This window comes from Salminus brasiliensis, chromosome 19 (genome assembly GCF_030463535.1).
Source record: "Salminus brasiliensis chromosome 19, fSalBra1.hap2, whole genome shotgun sequence".
Taxonomy (NCBI): Eukaryota; Metazoa; Chordata; class Actinopteri; order Characiformes; family Bryconidae; genus Salminus; species Salminus brasiliensis.
Window position 1 is genome coordinate 19,629,880 of NC_132896.1, and position 21,548 is coordinate 19,651,427.

General features: G+C 43.4%; 1 protein-coding gene across 1 annotated transcript; it reads right to left on the bottom strand.

Moving 5' to 3' along the window:
* Window positions 1–317: 317 nt before the first annotated feature.
* Window positions 318–21,068, bottom strand: vimr2 (vimentin-related 2). The gene is made up of 10 exons (XM_072664255.1): window positions 20,956–21,068; window positions 19,517–19,658; window positions 18,895–19,053; window positions 15,470–15,589; window positions 13,156–13,251; window positions 9,892–10,029; window positions 7,697–7,843; window positions 3,977–4,087; window positions 3,768–3,892; window positions 318–1,134 (listed from the first exon to the last, which is right to left on the bottom strand). Exons 1-10 carry the CDS (start codon window positions 21,066–21,068, stop codon window positions 1,092–1,094), a joined length of 1,194 nt encoding a protein of 397 aa, XP_072520356.1. The 3' UTR covers window positions 318–1,091.
* Between the last annotated feature and the right edge of the window lie 480 nt (window positions 21,069–21,548).

Genomic DNA, 21,548 nt, shown 5'->3' on the forward strand with positions numbered 1-21,548 from the left:
GCTAGTCTTAGCTGATGCATTATTAGCCACATTTCTAACCTAAATTGCAGAGCTAACACAATGGCTCACAATGGTTATCCCATAGCACAGAGTGCTTACATGTGAAGTTAGGTATGAAGACGAATGAGGGAAGTATGGAGGTCATAACTTAAGCCCTGTTAAAGAAAGGACGTTTATGAGAGTCCTCAGAGGAAGCTTAAGGTAGAGACAGATCATTCATAGCACAGACTTTACCTCAGGTCAGGGGGAAAAGGAGAAAAACAGAGAAAAAATTTGCAAGGAGCAAAGGGTTTAATCATGGATTTCAACAAGCTCATTACGTTAGACACTTAAAGGGTCAGTAAAAAAAAAGTCCCAAGCCGAATAAGAGACATTACTAGTGTATAAGGGGAACATGAGACACCTCAAATAATAAAAAAAAATCATTCAGATATGAAATCAGCTTGTTTAGGGCATGTTCTCATGTCTTATATTATCACCAGGAGTTATCCAAAAGAGCTTGAAAGGGCAAAGGTCAAGAGATTGCAGCTGGTCAGTGTTTGAGTGTTGCGTGATGAGAGTCAAGACTGATTCAGCAGGACTGTACATGAGTGAGTGGGTGTGTCTGTGTGCATTTTGCTGTCCAAAAGGTTTGGGTAGGGGTCAGTGTAGCTGACCTACAGATCTCCAAGGCATGATCTCAGACAGAAATGCTGATACCAGGTTCCCGGAAAATACATTATTGAAAATTTCAGATGCTGATTCTCGATACCGTTGGTTAGACAGAGAACCTCCCACCTCCTCACCCCACACAGCACAGCACAGCCAGGACTGTCTTTCAGGACCTGAGATTACTTGCCACTGACTGTTGCAAGCATTATCAATGGTCTGGAAAGACAGCCCAGATGCCATTTATCTGTTGTTGGAGGTCTGTGTTTGCTCAGATGGCTGCGTCTGATGCTTTTTTTAGCTTGCCTGACTCACTTTTTACGGCTGAAGTAAGTCTATGTTAGCTTTCACTTTTTCTGCACCAATCCACAAGAGAGTGTCTGTGTTTGGGCCTGGGCCACTCTCTCCTCTCTCTCTCTCTCTCTCTCTCCTCTCCCGTCCACTCACAGGTAGCAAAGTCTCTCCTCTTCCTCCTCCACCAAACCCCTGGGACATGGAAAGAAGTGAAACAACTCAAGTCACATTGCAGTGTTTTTTCCCCCCTATCCTAGCCCAGGGCGAAGAGACACTCATGGCTGAGCAATGTTTCGAACTTCATTCCAGAACATTGACTTCAGTCACAAGCTACGTTTGACCTTCTCTGGACCAGGGTAAGGGCAGCAGACTTCCCCTCAAATAAAACAGAATCTTACTGTAGTCTCACGAAGAAAGTCAAAAAGACTGTAAGCAGAAGGGTTCCAATATTGTTATAAGTGTAAGACCCCTTTTTCAGTACTACATAGACTATATAGACAAAAGTATTGGGATACCTGCTTATTTTTTGTTTCTTTTGGAATCAAGAGTATTAAAAAAATATATACTCTGCTTTTAATGAAGTAATGATCTTCACAGTCTTGGGAAGGCATTCTACTAGATGTTGGACCACTGCTGTGAGGATTTGATTGCATTCAGCAACAAGAGTGTTAGTGAGGTCAGCATGTTAGATGATCACCACCTAATCTGCAACTCCCCAACTCATTCCAAAAGTTTTGAATAGAGCACCATCCATCATTCCAGAGAACACAGTTCCACAGCTCAATGATAGAGGGCTTTATACCCCTCTAGCCCACACCTGGCATTAGGTATGGTGCCAACAGATTAATGTTAATCTGCTTCAGGGAGTTCTTTTCTATTAGCAATACTTCTATACAGTGACTAGACAAGCTGTGTGTGTGCAGTTGCACATCTGTGTCAACAATGGGTGCAGCTTAAAGTAGCTGAATGAACGCGAAAGAAAAGGTGTCTGCAAAATATTTGGACATATAGTGTAGAACCCTTTGTGCTGAGAGTGGTCAATCAATTAGGCTTACATGATCTCCATAGAAAAGTACTGCTACTTGAATGGCCATTGAATGCTCCGGAGCAGCCGCTCATTAGCCTAAGGTCACAATCCCCCATGACAAGGGTCAGCATGAGGGGTATAAAGCGCCCCACTCCAGAGCTGTGGAGCAGTGGAATGGCACTTTCTGGTGTGAAGTTGCATCATCAAATACTTTTTGGATGAGTTGGAGTGGTTTGGTGTTTGGGATCCAGAATTCACCATCAGAATCGAGCGTCTGTGCCAAACCTCACTACTGCCCTTCTAATGCAATCACACCCACAGAGCAATTTTCCTTAAAGTCTTCCCAGAATAGCAGAGGCTGTAGCTGTGATAAAAGGGGACAAACTCCTTATTAGGACACTTGATTTTGGAAGAAACGTTGGACAAGCTACCATGACTACTATGCACCAGTGTTATTTGAGGCTGAGTGCTCTTCTGAGGCCCTGGCTCATGTTAGCAAAGCACAGTGGTGTACAATCTGTGTGTTGAGCAACCATGGAAATACTGCTGATTCAACCGTGAAAGTTGTTACAGGGCAGACAGCCATGCTGACGTGCCTGTAGTGAAACAGTTTTCAGGAAATTTCGCTAGTAATAGCAGAATGTTGTCACTGGGGTCTTTAGAGCCAACCGCTTTCTAAATCATAGGAAGTACGCATTCATCTCTTAGTCAGATTATCTGGAAAAGAATCATTTGAATAAACTTTGCTTGTTGGAGTAGACCTGTGGTAGAGCTGCATATTATTTTTTAGATCCCATTTTTCGAGAAATGGACTGGATTCTTCCCAATTTCTCTCCCATATCTCATGATGGCACCAGTACTAAGAAGGGCAAGAGCCAGCATGTGCTTCCTTCAAGATATACGAAGCCAGACAACCACATCATCTTGAGCTGCTGCTAACGTACTGTCATTGGAGAGCTCAGCATGGTCGCAGGAGGACACTCTCTGCCTGTTCTAACACACTGGCTAACATCACGCCATAGAGGGGATGAAGTATCACGTGATCTTCCAATGATGGGCCAACACTTAGACAGCTGGGCCACTTGGGAGCATTTGAAAAGCATTTTTCTTTATCTTAAGTAATGAACAAATTTTGATGTGATATTTAGAAACTATGACATGAACAACCCGCTTTACACCACTCCTGGCCCTGACAGGACAAGCCACCCTTTAATGAGCCATTGTGTAGAAGGCAGCCACTTCCTTTGAGGAAGATCCTCCACTAGGCTTCTGCTACTGTCTGAGGCTTGTTGCGACAAACTCCCATTTCAGGAGGTCACAAAGGGCCACATGCGTCATGCCGCATACCAGCAGGTGAGCATTCACAATGCAAAGGTGGCGTGGAAGCACGCGCCTTCAAGGATACAGGAAATGGCATCACGCTTTCTACGACTGCAGACGGTGGTCGTTTCCTGCGATCAGTCTTGGCTTCGGAAGCAAGCTTGTTATTCTAAGGAATGGCTTCATCCAAACACTGGTTTATTCAGGTGCTCTCCTATACAATGACCTCATCTTTGCTATTCTGACTCTCTCTACTGGGAATCTCATTTAACCACAGCAGGAAATGGACGCTTCCTCATATCTGATGTGGGGGAAAAAAGATACTGTAAACAGTAACTACTGTATTCTTAAAGAAGTTTCTTTTTGGGGAATCCTTTCATACAAGTATAATAGAAAAAAATCATTACCGCTGCAATCACTGTTGAGCTAAGACTGGCTAATCCACTGTCTCACCAGAACTTCTCATCCTAAATGTTACCTGTAGGCAGCAATTTCTATGTCCAGTGACATCTTCTCATTGAGCAGCTCATCATAGTCTCCCGTCTGCTCCTTCATTTGAGCCTGCAGGTCAGCCTCTTCTTCCTCCAGCTGGCAGATGCAGGCCTAAACAGACAGACTGCATGAGCAGCTGGTTCCTGTTAGAGCAACCAGTATGGAAGGTATCAGTGTAATGATCAGCATTCTTACTTCCAGCTCCTCTATCTTTAACAGATGAGCCTCTCTCTTTGCTTCAATCTCTGCCTCCAGTTCCTCACCATGCTTCTCCAGCTCAGCTACTTCCTTCTGCAGCTCAGCAATCTAGATGTACACACAGCAGAAATGGATAGAGATCAGTCTAGGCGCTTAATCCATAATGACGATACCTGAAATCCAACATTTTTGTGTCAGTGATATCAGACAAAAAAAGGACTAGAAGATCTGACTTGAAGGTTTACAACCACTTTTAAGTCGGTAGCCATGTAGCAACAGGCACCTTGTACTTCTCAAGAAAAGGAGAAAGGAGAAAGTGAGCACAGAACCCGACTTCCTCCGCCAACTCTTACTCTGGCCAATGCACTAGTCGTCCTCACTATCCCCTAATCCCCTAACCCCATTTGTGGTTCATTCGAGGGCGTGTTCACCGTTCACTCACTCTTCAATCTCTGGAGCTATTTGAAAGGCTACCATAAACAATACTAAACAGAGGGAGAGAGGGCGCAAGAACAGAAAATGTCTATGCTCAAACATCTATTAATGTATGCATTTTCCTTTAAACGAAGCAAATGTATTGTATTGTATTGTATATAAAAGCAACCAAAACATTTGGTCATGCTCCATCAGGCTCTGCACTGGGAGCAGCCCTCTTAGATGTCCATTTTTTACTGCCCATTCACTCGTAACAGTACAAGCCATGGCAATGGCAGTTAGAAGAGTTAACTAGCTAAATATTTTTTTTGTGGAATGATTTCAAGGGTTACAATTGAGCATTAAGAAATGCATATAATAATAATAATAATAATGATAATAATTATAATAATAATGTTGACTAGAAAGGGCAAGTTCATGAACAATAATTTAGCTTGAACAAGTGCAACAAGCTTGAACAAGCACTAATAACGTTGAAAAAAGTAAACGCTTATAATTGTTTAGAAAGATTGGTTCAAAAAGCATAAAGCGTGAAACAATTCTATTTTGAGGTTGCTATGGTAGCCCAGGTGATTACCATAGTTTTGCTAAGTTGTTGGTATATTATCTCAGTATATCTCAGTATATATCTTGATAAGGATTTTGCCCATACTGCCCAGTCCTAGTTCTACATACCATTACGAGTTGCCAGATGGAGTGAAAAGCAATACGGTGTTGACATTGCTGCTTGTCTGTCAATGAATGATGCCTACTCCATCATTACAAAAGGTATGCATGTACATATGAAGCCCATTGGAATTTCAGGTTGCCTGTCCTCCTTACAACAAACAGAACGCAGAGAGTTGTCTGCCCCACCTCAGGGCAATCCCTTGCTGTGAGTAATTACTGTAATCAGGTAAACTAAACAGTCAGCTGGCAGAGATGGATGGAGCGCGTGGGCCCTGTTTCTCTTTCAGGTAGATCACAAGAGGCTCAGAGCTGCCTTATTAACAGGCCGATCAGCCGTCCGACAGAGGTGGCCGTCAATCTGCTCTGGGTTTCGGGTGTGACTGGTGAAGTCTGGCTCTCTGCCTGTTGTCTGTGCAGGCAGGGAGAAACCCAGTGATGCCTCCTGCAGAAAATGTACAGCATGAGCAGAGCAGAGCAGGCCTGATTTCACCATGAGCTGTTTGTTTAGCCAGGGAGAAACCAGCCTGCGGACATCCATCACTGATCACAGAATGCAAGAGAGAGCGAGAGGGCGAGAGGTGCAGAAATACAGAAAGTGGGATAAAGATAAGAAGGATGTGCGATGGGCAAAGAGAGAAAAAGAGAAAGCAAGAACGTGAGGGAGGGGAGGAGAGGAAACAGAGCAGAGCAAAGCAGGCTGTCCATCATGCTTGTTCATGTGTTGCAGATTAAGGAAGAACATTGAGTATTATGAGCACAGGCAATGCAGTTTGGGAGAAACGGTTTATTTTCAGAGTAGGGTACGACCACGGCCGGCATAATTAGAGCCAAACCGCTGTGTTTGTTATTGCAAATGAAAAGGTGTCAGCTGTGACCAACTGATGATTTTCCTGCCCTCTAGAATGTAAACCGAGGACGATGAATGGTTCCTAATCATGTCTCGGTAAGATCCTTCTTAGAGAACTCTTCTCTGGGAATAGCAGGGCCGCAACTAAGGAGAATGTCTATGAGTGAGTGGCCTGTTAGCTATTATTTGATTAAGCAACTAATCCAGCTATTATTTCCAGCTTATGTTTCTCTCACTTGCCAAGATCAACCACAATTCCATAAATGTTTAATTTATTTATTTATTAAAAAGTGCAACAAAAAAACGAGACTCAGTAGAAGCAGATTTGTCCCTGATACTGGTCTATCTGTCGGAATGGCTGCATGCATCAGATAAACATTAAAGAGCATTAGGGAAAAGCTCTTTAGGAGGTAGATGCCCTAATCTAATGAAATACACTGTATAAATTACACAGAATATTTTATTTACAATGAAAATCCACTGATTTTAATTGAGATGTTTGGCATTTAGATAGCAAAAGGTTGCATGGAAAGCCACACATTTCTGCTTTTGGATTCAGCATGGAGTTGAAGGGCAATAGAGATTAGTATTAAAAATGTGTTGCTGGTTGTAAATAATGAAAATGTTTATACAGGCCCATATACTGATTTTAATGGCATATACTGTATGAAAGAGACCATACAAGTCAACCTGTTGCTAGTCAGCTCCCGCTGCCGAGTTACAGCCCCTGCTGTTTTGATCAAGGGCGTACAGACTGCACGATATAGTAGGAATGTTGTACTTTGCAGTGTTTCTGGATCGAAACCTTTAGCATGCTGCGTGCAGTAGGCACCAAGAAATAGAACCAAATGGTTAAAAACATGATTTGGTCAGTGTCAGTTTCTGTTGCTCGACAGCAGAGCCATACTCTCCTTTGATTTATTTTATGAGGGCCGTCATCTGTCCTTGGGTTATATTTCCCTCTGGCTCAACTTGAAAAGTTGTTCAGCAGAAGTGTTTAGCTAACCGACGCAATGGTTTACAGTAAAGGGTCGATTCTAGTGCAACCAGCTGACGTCACAACGTAAAGCCTAGGAAAACGGAAAGTTCGTTCCCCATTTTTAACCACAAATCATAAATATGTTTTTTACAACATAATTTCTAACATGTGCAGCATTTACACAACAATAAAGTCATAATAGCACGCAGCCTCAGTGAATGGCACCAACATGCTATTACTTACTCTTCACAAACCCTTTTTTCCCCTCTACCCTTATAACAAAACAAAAAACAAAAACCGTCTTGGTGAGAAAGCGCAGTTGACAGGTGAGGTTTTATTACCCTGCCTCTCCTGAGACCCTTCTGGAATGTGTGAAGTTTATGAAGTTTACTGGGGGGGGGGTGGAGAAGGGTGTGCTGGCAGACTATGAAATGTATTGTTCATAATGGAAGAAAGTGAGGGATATAAACACTGCAGCCTTCACATCTCCCAGTGCTATCTCTCAGTGTAAACACTTCAGTCAGCAGGAACCCTCCCGCTTTATTCCCTGCCTGTCATTCTCACTGACGGCAGAGAGCGGAGAAACCCCTCCTCACCCCTCATGGCTCCTAAGCGCTCGTTTGCACCATTAGAGCTGAGACGGAGACGGATATCCGGTGCTGAACCAGCACGAGCCGTGGTGGGCTCCAGATCAGGGGAATGATTTGTGTTAAACCCATCAGAAGCTAGGCCGGGCCTCCGCAGCTCAGCGGGTCAGTTGGCTCAAGTGCGGGATCGGCTCACTCACCAAATCCTTCAGCACGTTCACGTCCGTGACTTTGGAGGCATCCTTCACTTTCCCGCCGGTCAGCTTTTCCAACCGCTTCTGCTTCTCCTTTCCCTCTTCCTCTCCGCCGGCAGTGATGGCGGCAACAGCAGAGGCTCTGGACTCAAACTGTTAACACAAGTGTACTGCATCAGTGCCCCATCACTCACATCGACCCGCTGCACAAAGTGATGTAGACAGAGAACTCTGTGGCTCGGCTCTGAAAGGATAATTCATCTCCTCTTACGTTAGCTCACTCTCATTCCCAATTAGCGCAAACATAAATAGCAGTGAAAGGAAAGCAAATGAAAGCCCATCAGGTAAGCCGGTGTGATGAGCCAAAATCAGCCTGTAATTATCATCAGTCCAAGACTCAATCACTATCACTTGTGTGACTGAGACAACTGCACCTTGTGCGATGGTAATGAGGCCCAGATCCAGTCTTAGGCCCTGGATCCAGCTGGCACACAACAAAGAAAAAGAGGTGGACAAAAACAAAGAAAAGGGAGGAATTCAAGAAGAGTGTGAACTAACTGTTCAGCACAGAAATTCATTCAAATTATTGTTAGTCTTTCTTTCACACACACAAGTTTGCATTCTTGCCTTTGTGGGATACTTTCATTTAATTCTATGAACAGTAGCTAAATGGAGTTGCACCTAACCTAACCCTAATGTTATTCTCAGAAAGAAGACAACACTCAGACAACAGTAACTCACTCACATATACAATAAATAAGCAGCATGGTATACATAGGAACAATAAATAAACAAATACATAATACAAAACAAACACGCAATATATGAACAAAAATATTGGGACACCTGCTCATTCATTATTTCTTCTGAAATCAATGTTAATGCTTTTGTTGGAGTATCTGTCTCTACTCTTCCAGGGAAGGCTTGGTACTAGCTTTCGGAGCATTACTGTGGCGATTTGATTGCATTAAGCGACAAGTGACTTAGTGAGGCCAGGATGTTGGATGATCACCCCCCCACCTCATGCACAACTCCCCAGCTCATCCCAAAGGAATTGGATGAGGCACCATCATTCCAGAGAAGACAGTTCCACTGCTCCACAGCTCAATGCTGGGGGGGCTTTAAACCCCTGTAACCCACGGCTGGTATATGTTAATGTTTATGTGCTCCGGGAGTCCTATTCTATTGCCAATACTTCTCTACAGGGACTAGACAAGCTGTATGTGTGTGCGCGTATGTGTGCATTTGCACATCTGTTTCAGCAGTGGGTGCAACTTAAAGTAGCTGAATGCATTCATTAGAAAGGGTGGCCACAAATATTTGGACATCGGATGGTAACTGCAAATACTACTGGGTTCACCTAGTATTAAGACATTAATGGAAATGGTTAAACGAATGACAATTACATACGTTAGATCACTAATTATTTATTAATAGTTGTATCTCAAACCAAGACTGCATCTAAGCATCTGCATCTGCATCTAAGTATCTAAGACTACAAATCTAAAAGACACTCAATTGTATTCTATCCATGTTTCATTGTTCATCTGGTCTCCACAAAGGGCTAAATACATGACACATACACACACACACTCTAGAAGCTCTCTAGAGCAGCATCTTTCCCCTGTCTCCAGGCCAATGCCGATGAGGCGTCTGGGAAGGAGGCCAGAGCCTTGATTACTGGCTGTGACCCTGGTGGAGTGCCGCCATTCTTAGGGCAGGCGGGGTCAAAGGGCACTGGTGCTGGAGGATGACCCCTGAGAAGTCCTCTTTTCTCATAAGCCACTGAGCACACAATCTCTGTGCTGGAAAAGAGCAGTGCATAGAGCTTCTCTATAGTGCGTTTAGGGAGTGTGTGTGTGTGTGTATGCACAGTGTGACAGTAAAGCAATGTGCTTGTGAAGAAATGCCTGCCCCACCCCATCCTACATACTACCACACACCCCACACACCCCCCAAAAAAGCCTCTTTTACTTACTTATAGTTAAACAGTTCTATATAATAGTTATAATTATAATATAATAATACACATCATAAGCGTAAACCTCATTAAGTAGCAATATAAGGGGTCCAATAAGGGGTCCCCAGTCTGACTTCCCTGCCTGCACTGCTGATAAGTATGCCACTGGGCTGAGCAACTGTAGAATGTGCAAAAGGCTTAATGTCAGGGTAAAAAAAAGACTATAACGTCCATAACGTACCTGTAGGCTCTCAGCCAGGTGGCAGTAGTATTCCTTGATATCCATGATGGCTGGAGTGATATCAATGGAGGGGAACTGCAAAGCCACAGTAGAAGCTTCTTTATCTCCAGCCTGAGGTTCAGCTAGACTCTCAACTCTCTGTGGACCCACAACACATTAAGAAGTTACATGCCTGTCTTCGGTTTGCAATACAGGGTCCTACAAGAAACATGCCATGTTCATTTATCCTGCCTGACATGAAAAGAACACACACACAAACACTCAGCGTGGACCCCTAAACATTTAAAAAGGAGAGTGCAGAAGATTCGTCAGGGAGAATAGGGTGTTTGGAAAACCGCGATAATGGTAGCTGTCAATAAAACAAAACACAAGCGTCTGCTTTCATTTAATTTTCAGGACTAGTTCTGGGGCTCCGAGTGTGGAGTTATGGAGCGTGCCGCTGAGGGAGTGCGGTAAATGCAGGATGCCACGAAGATACGAGAAGGGAGAGGATATAAAAAAAAAACACCCTGATGAAGTTTCCTCTGCCTCGAGCGCTCCTGTACCCCTAGCTCCCACTGCTGATATGAGGGAGTAGGCTGACTATAACCTCTGGAGGGAACAGGGAATAAGGGTGGAGAGTGAGAGGTAGAGAGAGAAAATGGGTGCAGGAAGAAAAAAAAGGTGCAGAAGGCAAGGTAGAGATAAGGATGATGAGCGAGAGGTAGACAGAGAAAACCTTGGAGAGACAGAAACAGGCAGATAGAGCCGAGAGGGGTGCAGGGAAAAGGTATACAAAGCAAGACAGAGATAAGGAGAATGAGAGAGAGAGAAAGAGAGACAGAGAAGGAAGAGTTATTCTTTCAAAGGCTTTCTTGTTATGTGGGCCAGAGCTCTATCATCAGCGACATCTAACTTGCCCAGGCCAACTCTTGGCTGCTATCTGCTTTCTCCTTCACTTCTCCTTCTCATGTCATGCTGTAATGGAGCATGCTCAAAGCTAATAGGGGCTGCCACTGACCCTTGCAGCCTTTTCTCTGGACATTATTTTTAGGGCGTGCGGAGCAGTATGTTCTCCTGCATATCAGCACGGTCTTGCAAAAGCCTTGCATCTCCAAAATGGAGATCTAGCAATGGATAGTATCTGTTGGTCCACTAATCATAAGGCAATGTAAAGAATGCCTTCCAGTTTTACACCATGTCAAAAAGTCAAAAATTGAGACTGTAGAGACGGTACACAGGGTTCACTGGATGTCCTATTCAACACATATTTACAAATTTAGGCAAATCAGTAAGAACATCTCCCTCTGTAAATCCTGTGATGTTTTTAAAATGTGAGGCTTAAAGGTTTCAGAGAGGTTCTTGGTGATGGACAGTGTAGTGTTGTTTTACACTCTTTAAAATAAAGATGCCACAAAAGGTCATTTGACTGAAACCATAGAAGAACCATTTTTTTAAGGTTCCATACGAGATGTGTGAAGTAAGGGGGTGAAGAATCTTATATATCTTATCTTATATATCTATAGCATCGCTTAAAGAACAAAGTCATGAACACCAATGCCATGGAGCCAATGCCGGCACATATAGGTAGCATTTTAAAATGATAAACGTGTGCATAAGTATTGCTTTACCTTCTCATTCTGTTAGGTGTACATTTGTCACTACATTGGGACCAAATATAATAGACAGAGACTTAGCTGACTGATGCTAAGTAGCAAGAACACGGTAGTTAAAAACGTGACCAGCAGTTAGACAATTCGCAATTTACAAAGGAAACGTGCCAATATGTGAGAGGTGTGTGTTCAGCAATGGCAAATACTGGTATAATGAGTAATGACTTGCACATTATCGCTGTCAGGCAAAAACCTTGTACTTTCTTAACGGAATCATTTAATGTAAAAAGATTTTGGAGTGTTTTTATTGGTCCATTCATTATGAAACTGTGATGCAGGGTAAAAAACAACTATCGGACACAAATTATGTGACAGCGATAATATTCTTTTATAACATTAAACACTGTAAGATCTTTTTGGCCACATGACAGTGCAGCACTACAAACTCCAGTATATAGGGTATCAGTAGCACCTCAGCGGCTCAATAGCTCAACTTTTCCAGAATGTCATTTTTATTTTTATTTTTCTAAATTATCTAGGTTTTCCTGACATAATACTTATTACATCTGTTTAGTGAGTTTTGCAATCAAGTCCCCATAGAGTTTAAAAGGTGTTGTGTGACGAATGGGATTTAGAGACAGTGCCACTCAATCACCTAGCGATTTAGCAGGGCTAACAAAACAAAGCTGAGCAAAATAGCGGTACTAGCCTTACCACGATCTTATCATCTTTACTAGGATGTTTATATATGTCTATACATAATCTTTAGTGGCATGCTTTCACATTGTTGCTGTCCCACAAAAAAAAAAAGAAAGAAAAAAAAAAGAAAGAAAACGTTCAACGGAAGTTGAACTGTCTCTCCTCTGTAAAACGTAGGGTTTTTTGGCTGATTTAGTTCAGTAGAGACTTTTCTGAAAAGTTTTAGACTCTTTTATAGTGTGTTTAATATCTTATAATCCAGTCTGACTCTCCTCCCTGACCAATCATCTCTCAGCTCCTTTACAACACTGCAGTCTAATCACTGTGTGTGTGTGTGTGTGTGTGTGTGTGTGTAGTGGTACACACTCTGGACTGAAATCTGTTGTTTGTCGACTACTGTGAAATTATATTGGGAGACTGTGCTGTGATTTGGGTTCCTACAGCGTGTGTGTATTAGCATTAGCGTTCGCGTCCTGACGGTTCTGAATGTACTCTTCAATGCTGGTTTAAAAACTAAGAAAGGTGCTCGGTTCTCCTGCTGGTAAAACAGAGCAATCAAGACTCGTATTTGCCTTCTGAGAACATCCGCACTGCTGCTGGCTGGGTAATAATGCTGTAAAATTGAGCATTTCTATTGGTTCCATTTATAGCATAAACAATTTAAAAACAATGTAAAGAACTATTCCAAAAAGTGAAAAACTGTAAAAATGGAGAAATTAGGTTTTTGCATGATAGAGACAATGTGCTGTGTCTACTTTCAGAGTCATCTGCCTTTGCTTACTGCAAACAAACAGGACCACCCTGAAATCTTCCCTTTACACTCTTAAAAAAAAAGGGTGCTATAAAAAAAAAAAAAGCGATGCCACAGAAGAACCACTTTTGGTTCCATGAAGAACCTTATTTGTCAAGGAAATGTATGTGCATGTCATAGAAAGTCTCAAGTACACAGTCCATGTTCAGTGCCACAATTTACCAGCTCATGCTGTCGCTCCATTTCAGCCAGCTGCTCTTCGTAAATGGCCACTTGATCTCTGAGTGCCAGGCAGTCTGCAGTGACGGCGTCCACGTCCTGCAGGGGGCAGCAGAGATTAGCAGATGAGTGACTGCACGCACACACGCACACACACACACACACACACACACACAATCTTCAGCTTCACCACCACTCTGTCTCTAGTGCTGAGCCGCCACCGCTCCACCACCTGCTGTTGCACACTGCAATGCAGGCAGCTCGAGCAGGAGGAGCTCTGGACGCATGGCCAGGAGCCACACACACACATACACACCCTGTCCTCCGCTCGTGCGAGACAGCGGCGTTTTTATTTAGCTCATCTGGGCTTCTTAAGTGCCTGATTAATTGGCAATGAATTCAATTACTCCGAGCGAACAGCATTTGCATGTGAATGTGCCAGTGTGGCGGCGGGCTGCAGGAAGCGGAGGAAGCGCGCTAACCCCCTCCCACCCCAAAGCCCAGAGCTGGCACAGGGGGCGCTTCTTCATCGTTATCTCAATCCCAACACAAGCCTGGTACTGGGGGGAGTCTAGACACAGTTTCAGCGCTGGGGATGAAGACCGTGTGATTGGTCTGTCTCTAGCTCGCTGCTGCGGGTCCACGCTTCAGCTCAGCTCAGGACGCACAGCAAGGCTGGCGCCTGCGGCCATGTTTTTCATTTCAGCTAAACGTCGCCGTTGCATTAATAAAATAAGGGCGGCATCCAACGGCAGATGGGAGACAATCTGATGAAAACCAGCATAAAACAATGGCATTGATATGATTTATATTGCATAGATGATATAATACCTGCCTCTACTATACAGTACATATCAACTTTCCCCTGCAAGCAGACAGCAAACGGAATTACCAGCAGTTATTATGATAAAGGGGATCTGACACCTTTCTAATTCTAGGTTCTGCTGCCACCTCTGTTTTCCTCTGCCCTGATTCTCCACCATGCCTTTTAATTTATTGCAGCCTCTCTCTCTCTCCCCCCTCTCTTTAGCCGTCCTCCATTCAGACCCCAGCGCAGCCCCGCTCAGCTCCACACCGCATCTGGCAGCAAGATACGAGAGCCTGAATGAGTGAATTACGAGACGTAGTAACAGCTTTCCCACATCTGCTCTTTTACTGGGGAGATGTGCGCCGCCATGTGTGGAGTGACAGGCTGCTTTATGCAGCCGGCAGCTCGTGTTTCAGTGTGGCCGCTGGCCCAGAGTCAGCGTGGGACTGCTAATCAACATCTTCCAGAACAGATCTGGAAACAGCAGCTGTGCTGAGCCACTCCTGGAGGAGGCAGTCAGTCTTCTCTACTGGAGGCAGGCCACAGGCAAGGCCATGGCAATGCAACACACTGGTCCTAATGCACAGGCTAACACTGCCATCTACTGGTGAGTGTAGCGCACCTACCGGGCACGACCAAAGTGACCACATATACCCAATATTCCACTGATCCTAATTGTAGGCGATTTGTCTTGATCAGGGGTACTGTATTGAATTGGGGGGGACAATACCCCCCTGCTCCCCTGAAATGAGCATAAACCCAGCCCACTGGTAAAAGTCTTGTGAGGTTTAGCGCAACAAATACTTACGGAATCTGGAAGCGAGGCTAAAAGGCTAAAATGGCCATAAACTAACTCTAGGCCAACCAGAAAAGGACAGACCAGAGGAAGCTCAGATGTGGTCATCTATGCGGGGAAGTCAGGGGAGGAAGTATTGCAGAAGCCAGGGGCTAAAAGACTAAAAGGCTAAAGGCTAATAGCTAAGGCTAGGCCAACTGAAGAAATGAGAAGGGCTGATCAGTGGTCGCTACCGAGACGTTAGCGACACCAACCACTAAGACTCTGGAATAATTACAAAACGTATGTTTTTCTTGTTACAGTACCAAGCCAGGCTACTCTGTGCTATGCTACGTGGTTCCTGTGAGCTGTTGCAGTGCTGTAACCCAGCCAATAAAAGCAGAGCTCCCCCCCCCCTTGAACCCATGAGCCCTCCATAAAAGGAAAAAAATCACGTTTCATTTTGAGGCTAAATAACAGGGTTGTAAAACAGGCTTCTCACACCATGTCCGAGCATTTTTTTTAGCCTAACCAATGTGACAGATTTCCTATTTATACATCAAACAACAACTTAACATACCGAACAACTGCATTATTTGGTACCTTTAAGGCTGTAATCATACAGATTTATGAATTTACCTAACTTCTGCATACAAGTACAGTTGACCTTAATTCTGAATGACCCATAATAGCACTAGATGTAGAGACAAAGGCCTGGGCCTTCAAAGCATTACCACGGCAACATCCTCGCGCTCCAGTTGAATGAGAGTTCGCTGCTCCACGACCTCATCATACTTCATCTGCATGGACTGCAGCTCTGTCTTTAGCACTTCCGTGTCACATAAAATCTCCTCCTGATGGAAATAATGGAGAAAAAGAACAGCCTATAAAATCCAGCCAGACATGTTCCCAAGGAAACACGGTGAGCTTGAGAACATCTTTCCTAGGGGCATTCATTTCCAAAGTATATCACTGGAGACATGTGTACATATATATCATTTGTGTCTCTACATGGGAAAGCTCATGGGAGAAAGCCACTGACTGCTTTTTATAAGAGGTGTAGCTGACATAAATGTCCACTATATGCAGTGGCACTTCAGGACAGTTTGAGGGTGGAGAATAAGGCAAAAAACATAATATAGCACTGGAAGACATTTCAGTGATATATGATGTGTTTATGACTTATCCAATATTGATCTTGCATTTTATTTTGTCCTGCTTACATCAGTTGAACAGCTTTATGTTCTAAAAGTGCTCATCATTTATTTTTACTCCAGTATTTTCCAACCTCTCTTTACACCTAATGAAACAGGCTGCTCTGTTAACTGCGTGGAATCTTTGGAGATAAATGAGGTCTGCTCTGATTGCCTGTCCTGTATTGTGCCTCAGTCAAAAAGCATTCAGACCAGAAACACATGAGAACTGTAATACGATTGGGCAGGGCAAAGTAAATGGTACATTTTGACCAATATTCATATTTCACTTTAATAACCAAGAGAAATTATTTTTGCCATGATAGGGATCTCTTAAAACTAATGACATAATGGGCTGACTTGATGAGCTACTTGCTACACTGTTGATACTATACATTGCTTTCAGTCACCAATTGTGCAAGTTCTCCCACTTAAAAAGATGAAAGAGGCCTGTAATTGACATCATAGGTAGACCTTAACTATGAGACACAAAATGAGAAACAAAAATAAAAAAAATCAGAAAATCACATTGTCTGATTTTTAAAGAATTTATTTGCAAATAATGGTGGAAAATAAGTATTTGGTCAATAACAAATGTTAACCTCAATACTTTGTTATATATCCTTTGTTGGCAATGACAGAGGTCAAACGTTTTCTGTAAGTTGGCACACACCGTTGCTGGTATGTTGGCCCATTCCTCCATGCAGATCTCCTCTAGAGCAGTGATGTTTTGGGGCTGTCGGCGGGCAACACAGACTTTCAACTCCCTCCAAAGGTTTTCTATGGGGTTGAGATCTGGAGACTGGCTAGGCCACTCCAGGACCTTGAAATGATTCTTACGAAGCCACTCCTTTGTTGCCCTGGTAGTGTGCTTGGGATCATTGTCATGCTGAAAGACCCAGCCACGTTTCATCTTCAGTGTCCTTGCTGATGGAAGGAGGTTTGCACTCAAAATCTCACAATACATGGCCCCATTCATTCTTTTTATGTACACGGACCAGTCGTCCTAGTCCCTTTGCAGAGAAACAGCCCCAAAGCATGATGTTGCCACCCCCATGCTTCACAGTTGGTATGGTGTTCTTTGGATGCAACTCAGCATTCACTCTCCTCCAAACACAACGAGTTCTACTGTGGTTTCATCTGACCATAAGACATTCTCCCAATACTCTTCCGGAACATCCAAATGCTCTCTAGCAAACTTCAGACACGCCCGGATATGTACTGGCTTAAGCAGGGGAACACGTTTGGCACTGCAAGATCTGAGTTCCTGGCGGCGTAGTGTGTTACTGACAGTAGCCTTTGTAACGTTGGTCCCAGCTTTCTGCAGGTCATTCACTAGGTCCCCCCGTGTGGCTCTGAGATTTTTGCTCACCGTTCTTGTGATCATTTTGACCCCACGGGCTGAGATCTTGCGTGGAGCCCCTGATCGAGGGAGATTAGCAGTGGTCTTGTAGGTCTCCCATTTTCTGATTATTGCTCCCACAGTAGATTTCTTCACACCAAGCTGCTTGCCTATTGCAGATTCAGTCTTCCCAGCCTGGTGCAGGTCTACAATTTTGTTTCTGGTGTCCTTCAACAGCTCTTTGGTCTTCACCATAGTGGAGTTTGGAGTGTGACTGTTTGAGGTTGTGGGCAGGTGTCTTTTATACTGTTAACGAGTTGAAACAGGTGCCATTAATACGGGTAATGAGTGGAGGACAGAGAAACCTCTTAAAGAAGTTACAGGTCTGTGACAGCCAGAAATCTTGCTTGTTTGTAGGTGACCAAATACTTATTTTCCACCATTATTTGCAAATAAATTCTTTAAAAATCAGACAATGTGACTTTGTGATTTGTCTCTCATAGTTGAGGTCTACCTATGATGTCAATTACAGGCCTCTCTCATTTTTTAAGTGGGAGAACTTGCACAATTGGTGACTGACTAAATTTACAACACTGACTAATTTTTTTTCATCACTGTATATACAAGCTTTCCATAGTTTAATCCATAGTCTAATTCATTATAATACAAATCATTTTAGATAATTTCTATTAGGGATGTCCAGATCCAGTTATTTTGCCTCCTCGTTGAATCTCTCAATTGAGTCTCTTAACGCTAAGCATCAGCAGATACCAATCCAATCCGATCTTTGAATTTGTATAAATAATACAGGCACACAGTTTAGATCAGATGAGCTGCTGATTAATACTGAAGTAAAATCACTTTATTTTTAGTATCAGTTTCTATAATAAGACATTCTGGACTGATTGATTTAGTTCAGTAGAGACTTTTGTTATAGTGTATTTAATATCTTGTAATCCAGTCTGACTTTCCTCCCAGACCAATCAGCTTTCAGTTTCTTAACAACACTGCAGTCAGGTCACTGTGTATGTGTGTAGTGGTACACACTCTGGACTGATATCTGTTGTTGTTGGTCTACTGATGTGTAATAACTGGTTTATAGTGGGTGAATGTGCTGTGATGAGGTTTCTATAGAGCGTGTGGATTAGCATTAGCGTTAGCGTTAGTCTCCACTTTGTTCTGAACATGCTTTTCAGTGCTGGTAAGGCGAGCGGTTCTCCCGCTGGTAAATCTGGGTTCTATACAAACAGTATGGTCTGTTTTTATGTTCCACTGTACAATAATAAAAAAAAAAAAACACGTTCTGTGAACATCCTTACTCCAATAATGGGGCCTTGAGCATACCAGAAGGGGCTCTGAAAACCGTGGTTAAAACAACTCGGAAGTGGGACATTCCCAATGTCTATCAATTCATTGGCCATCACTGGTCAACTACCAGATTCAAATTGCCTGACAGCAACAATATACTCTCTCAAGCACATTCTTACAGAATCCATCGCAATAATGATAACTGAGGGTGTGACAAGGTCAATACAGAACTAAAAACACATCAATTTATGTGCATCATTACACCCTTAATGTTAACATCTCATCATTCTGCCCATCTCCAGTTTGAGTGCTGTACCTTCTCTTTGCGCAGTCTCTCTATAACGGCGTCCAAACTGAAGTCTGCAGGGCAGGTGACACTGAGGGAAGTGGAGGAGCTCGGCTTGGTTCCCAGTCTCTCCTCCAGTTCAATGATCTGAAACTCCAGAGACTCATTCTCCTCCTCCAGACAGCGTGCCTAACATACACACATACAACATACAGCTTTATGAGTGCTGTGAACAGAATGACCATTGGAGAGTGGTCGAGCATGAAATCATCAAAGGGTTCCTGTGAAAATGCAGTTTAACAAACCTCTGAGTGATTTCAGTGGTCCTCATAGAAACATGTTAAGCGTAAGGGGTTTAAGAAAATATTGATAAACTGAAGTATTACAATATTATTCTTTGCAATACTGTATTGATCCTCCATTTTTAAGGTGAGATTTGCTAATATTAGTTTTCAAAAGCTTGATGTATTCATATTATAGTAATATATAGAATCATAAACCTTGTATACGAATCAGGTTGCCAACATACAGCCCTTATAATCTCATCCCTTGATGGAAAGCAGAGCCCCAGGGTGCACTACATGTGAAGCACTAAATATGCAAGCAAGGTATTCTGCACCCAGCCTCAAACTGCAGCCTCTCCTAGTCTCACCACATCGATAAGGACAGCCAGGCGGTCGTTGAGGGCAGCAATTGTGGAGCGCTCCTGGGCAAATCGCACCACACCCTCCCTGTTTAGAGCATGAGCTGCTGGGAAGTCCGGCTCGGAACACTCTGCCATCGACACTCCACCCCTACCAAACACACCATTATCATTTTATGAGCCGTAACTTGTTTGTTTTCAAACCATAGGCAAATACAGCATAAGAGCAGGCGTGAAAGCACCTGTACAGTGAAGGAGAAGAACCATTTAAGGAACCTGGCAATCTAACACTGTTACTGACAAGTATATTTACCAGTCAAATAAGAGTCACCATTGAGATCCTACTTTAATGCATATGCACATACAACGCATCACACTAAACAGGAATGGCTTAACAGTCATGTTAAAGTGCTATTTATCACATTTATTTGCATGGCCCTTTAGTCTAGAGCAGCGGCGCTGACCTAGCTACTGGTTCTAGAGGCCCACTGTCCAGCACATTTCAGTGCTTTCCCAGCTTCTAGCATGCCTGGCACTACTACTTACTAAATTAACTCATTAACAGGTTCTTACGGAGTTAAAGGGAGGGGGTGTTAAAGCAGGGGAAACACAAAACTGTGCAGACAGTGGGCCTCCAGGATGAGAATTGGTAGACCACTGGTCTAGAGCAGAGATTCCCTGCTGTGGGTACCATCCTAGAGTACTCAGTCCTGCTCATTTTAGTGTTCTCCGCTGTAACTGAGGAAATGGGTTTTATTTAACTGATCATCTGACGGCATGTTCGAGCAATGGAACAGTGGAATCAGTCTCGCAAACTGGTTCTGGTTTAGAGAAAGTCCAAATACACAGACAGTGCTTCTCCAAGGCTGTTCTCTAGCATTTGTCTAGCCTAATCTGTGGCATTCTGCTCATAGGAAATGGGCTTGGAAGAGACACCGGTCTATCACCTTCTATTACAACGCTGCAGTCACACAAAAACCTTGTATTTCCCTTGACTTTTGTAATCTGTCAGTTTTTGACATAAGGTGAATTTGTCAGCTGTCAATCTTGTTCGTCTTTTCTTCAACTTATAAAAAAGAAATCTGATCCATAATCACTTATCGCATATTACATATGGTCTCGGTCACGCTAAGACCTTGCAGCCATTTTTTACTTTTTGACATCATGTGGATCTGGCCGTTTTTAACGATGTCAAAATTTCACAAAGAATGGTACAATAGAAATGATACACAGTGACATGGAATAGAAAATTATTTTACGCTGAGGTCTATTGAAAGAATTTTAACTAAGAGTCTGGAAACTAGGCACAGTAGCAACACCTCTCCCATCACATGCCGCTTACAGTCTTAATATGAGAAGGATTTGCCTCATGACCATAATCATGCCCTCCTCATACCTGACTCTTAGGAATGCAGCAGTGCAACACATCACATTGTGTGGAAACTGACCTGGCAGAAGAGCGGAGAAGCTGGGCTCCACAGCGCTGACTGACCGCTGCGGCCTGGCTCCACTGCTGCTTCTCAAACAACTTGCGGTACGATGAAACTCTCAGCATTGCCATGGCTGCTCAAGAACTGTCCAACAGCAGGCAAAGGGGTGGCAGCGGCTTCAACCCAGGACCTTTATACACTGCAGGGCTGAGAATGTCACACACATACGAAGGATCTCTCACTGAGCAATGGACAGACTAACTATAGGAACGATGTCAGCAGTAAAACGCTTCGCGTAGATCAGAAACAACACAGTCATGGCCAATTCAATACAGGAAAACAGACAACGTGATGTCAGACTCCAGAATTTGATGGTATTGAATTTAATCCATTCTTTCCTCTAGCAATAAAATGTTTTCTGTGTCACTGGCTGCAGCACAAGGTCAAAGTATCCTCCCCTGTGCCAACCAGTTGGAAAGGTGTTCTTTTTCTAGTTTCTACAGGTCCGGGGTCAGGCTTGTTTAAAAGTTCCTTAGGCTTGGCTTGATGCTAAATACTGTGGACATTAAGACATTAGGGAATTTTTGATAACCGCAGATTCTCTTCCTGAC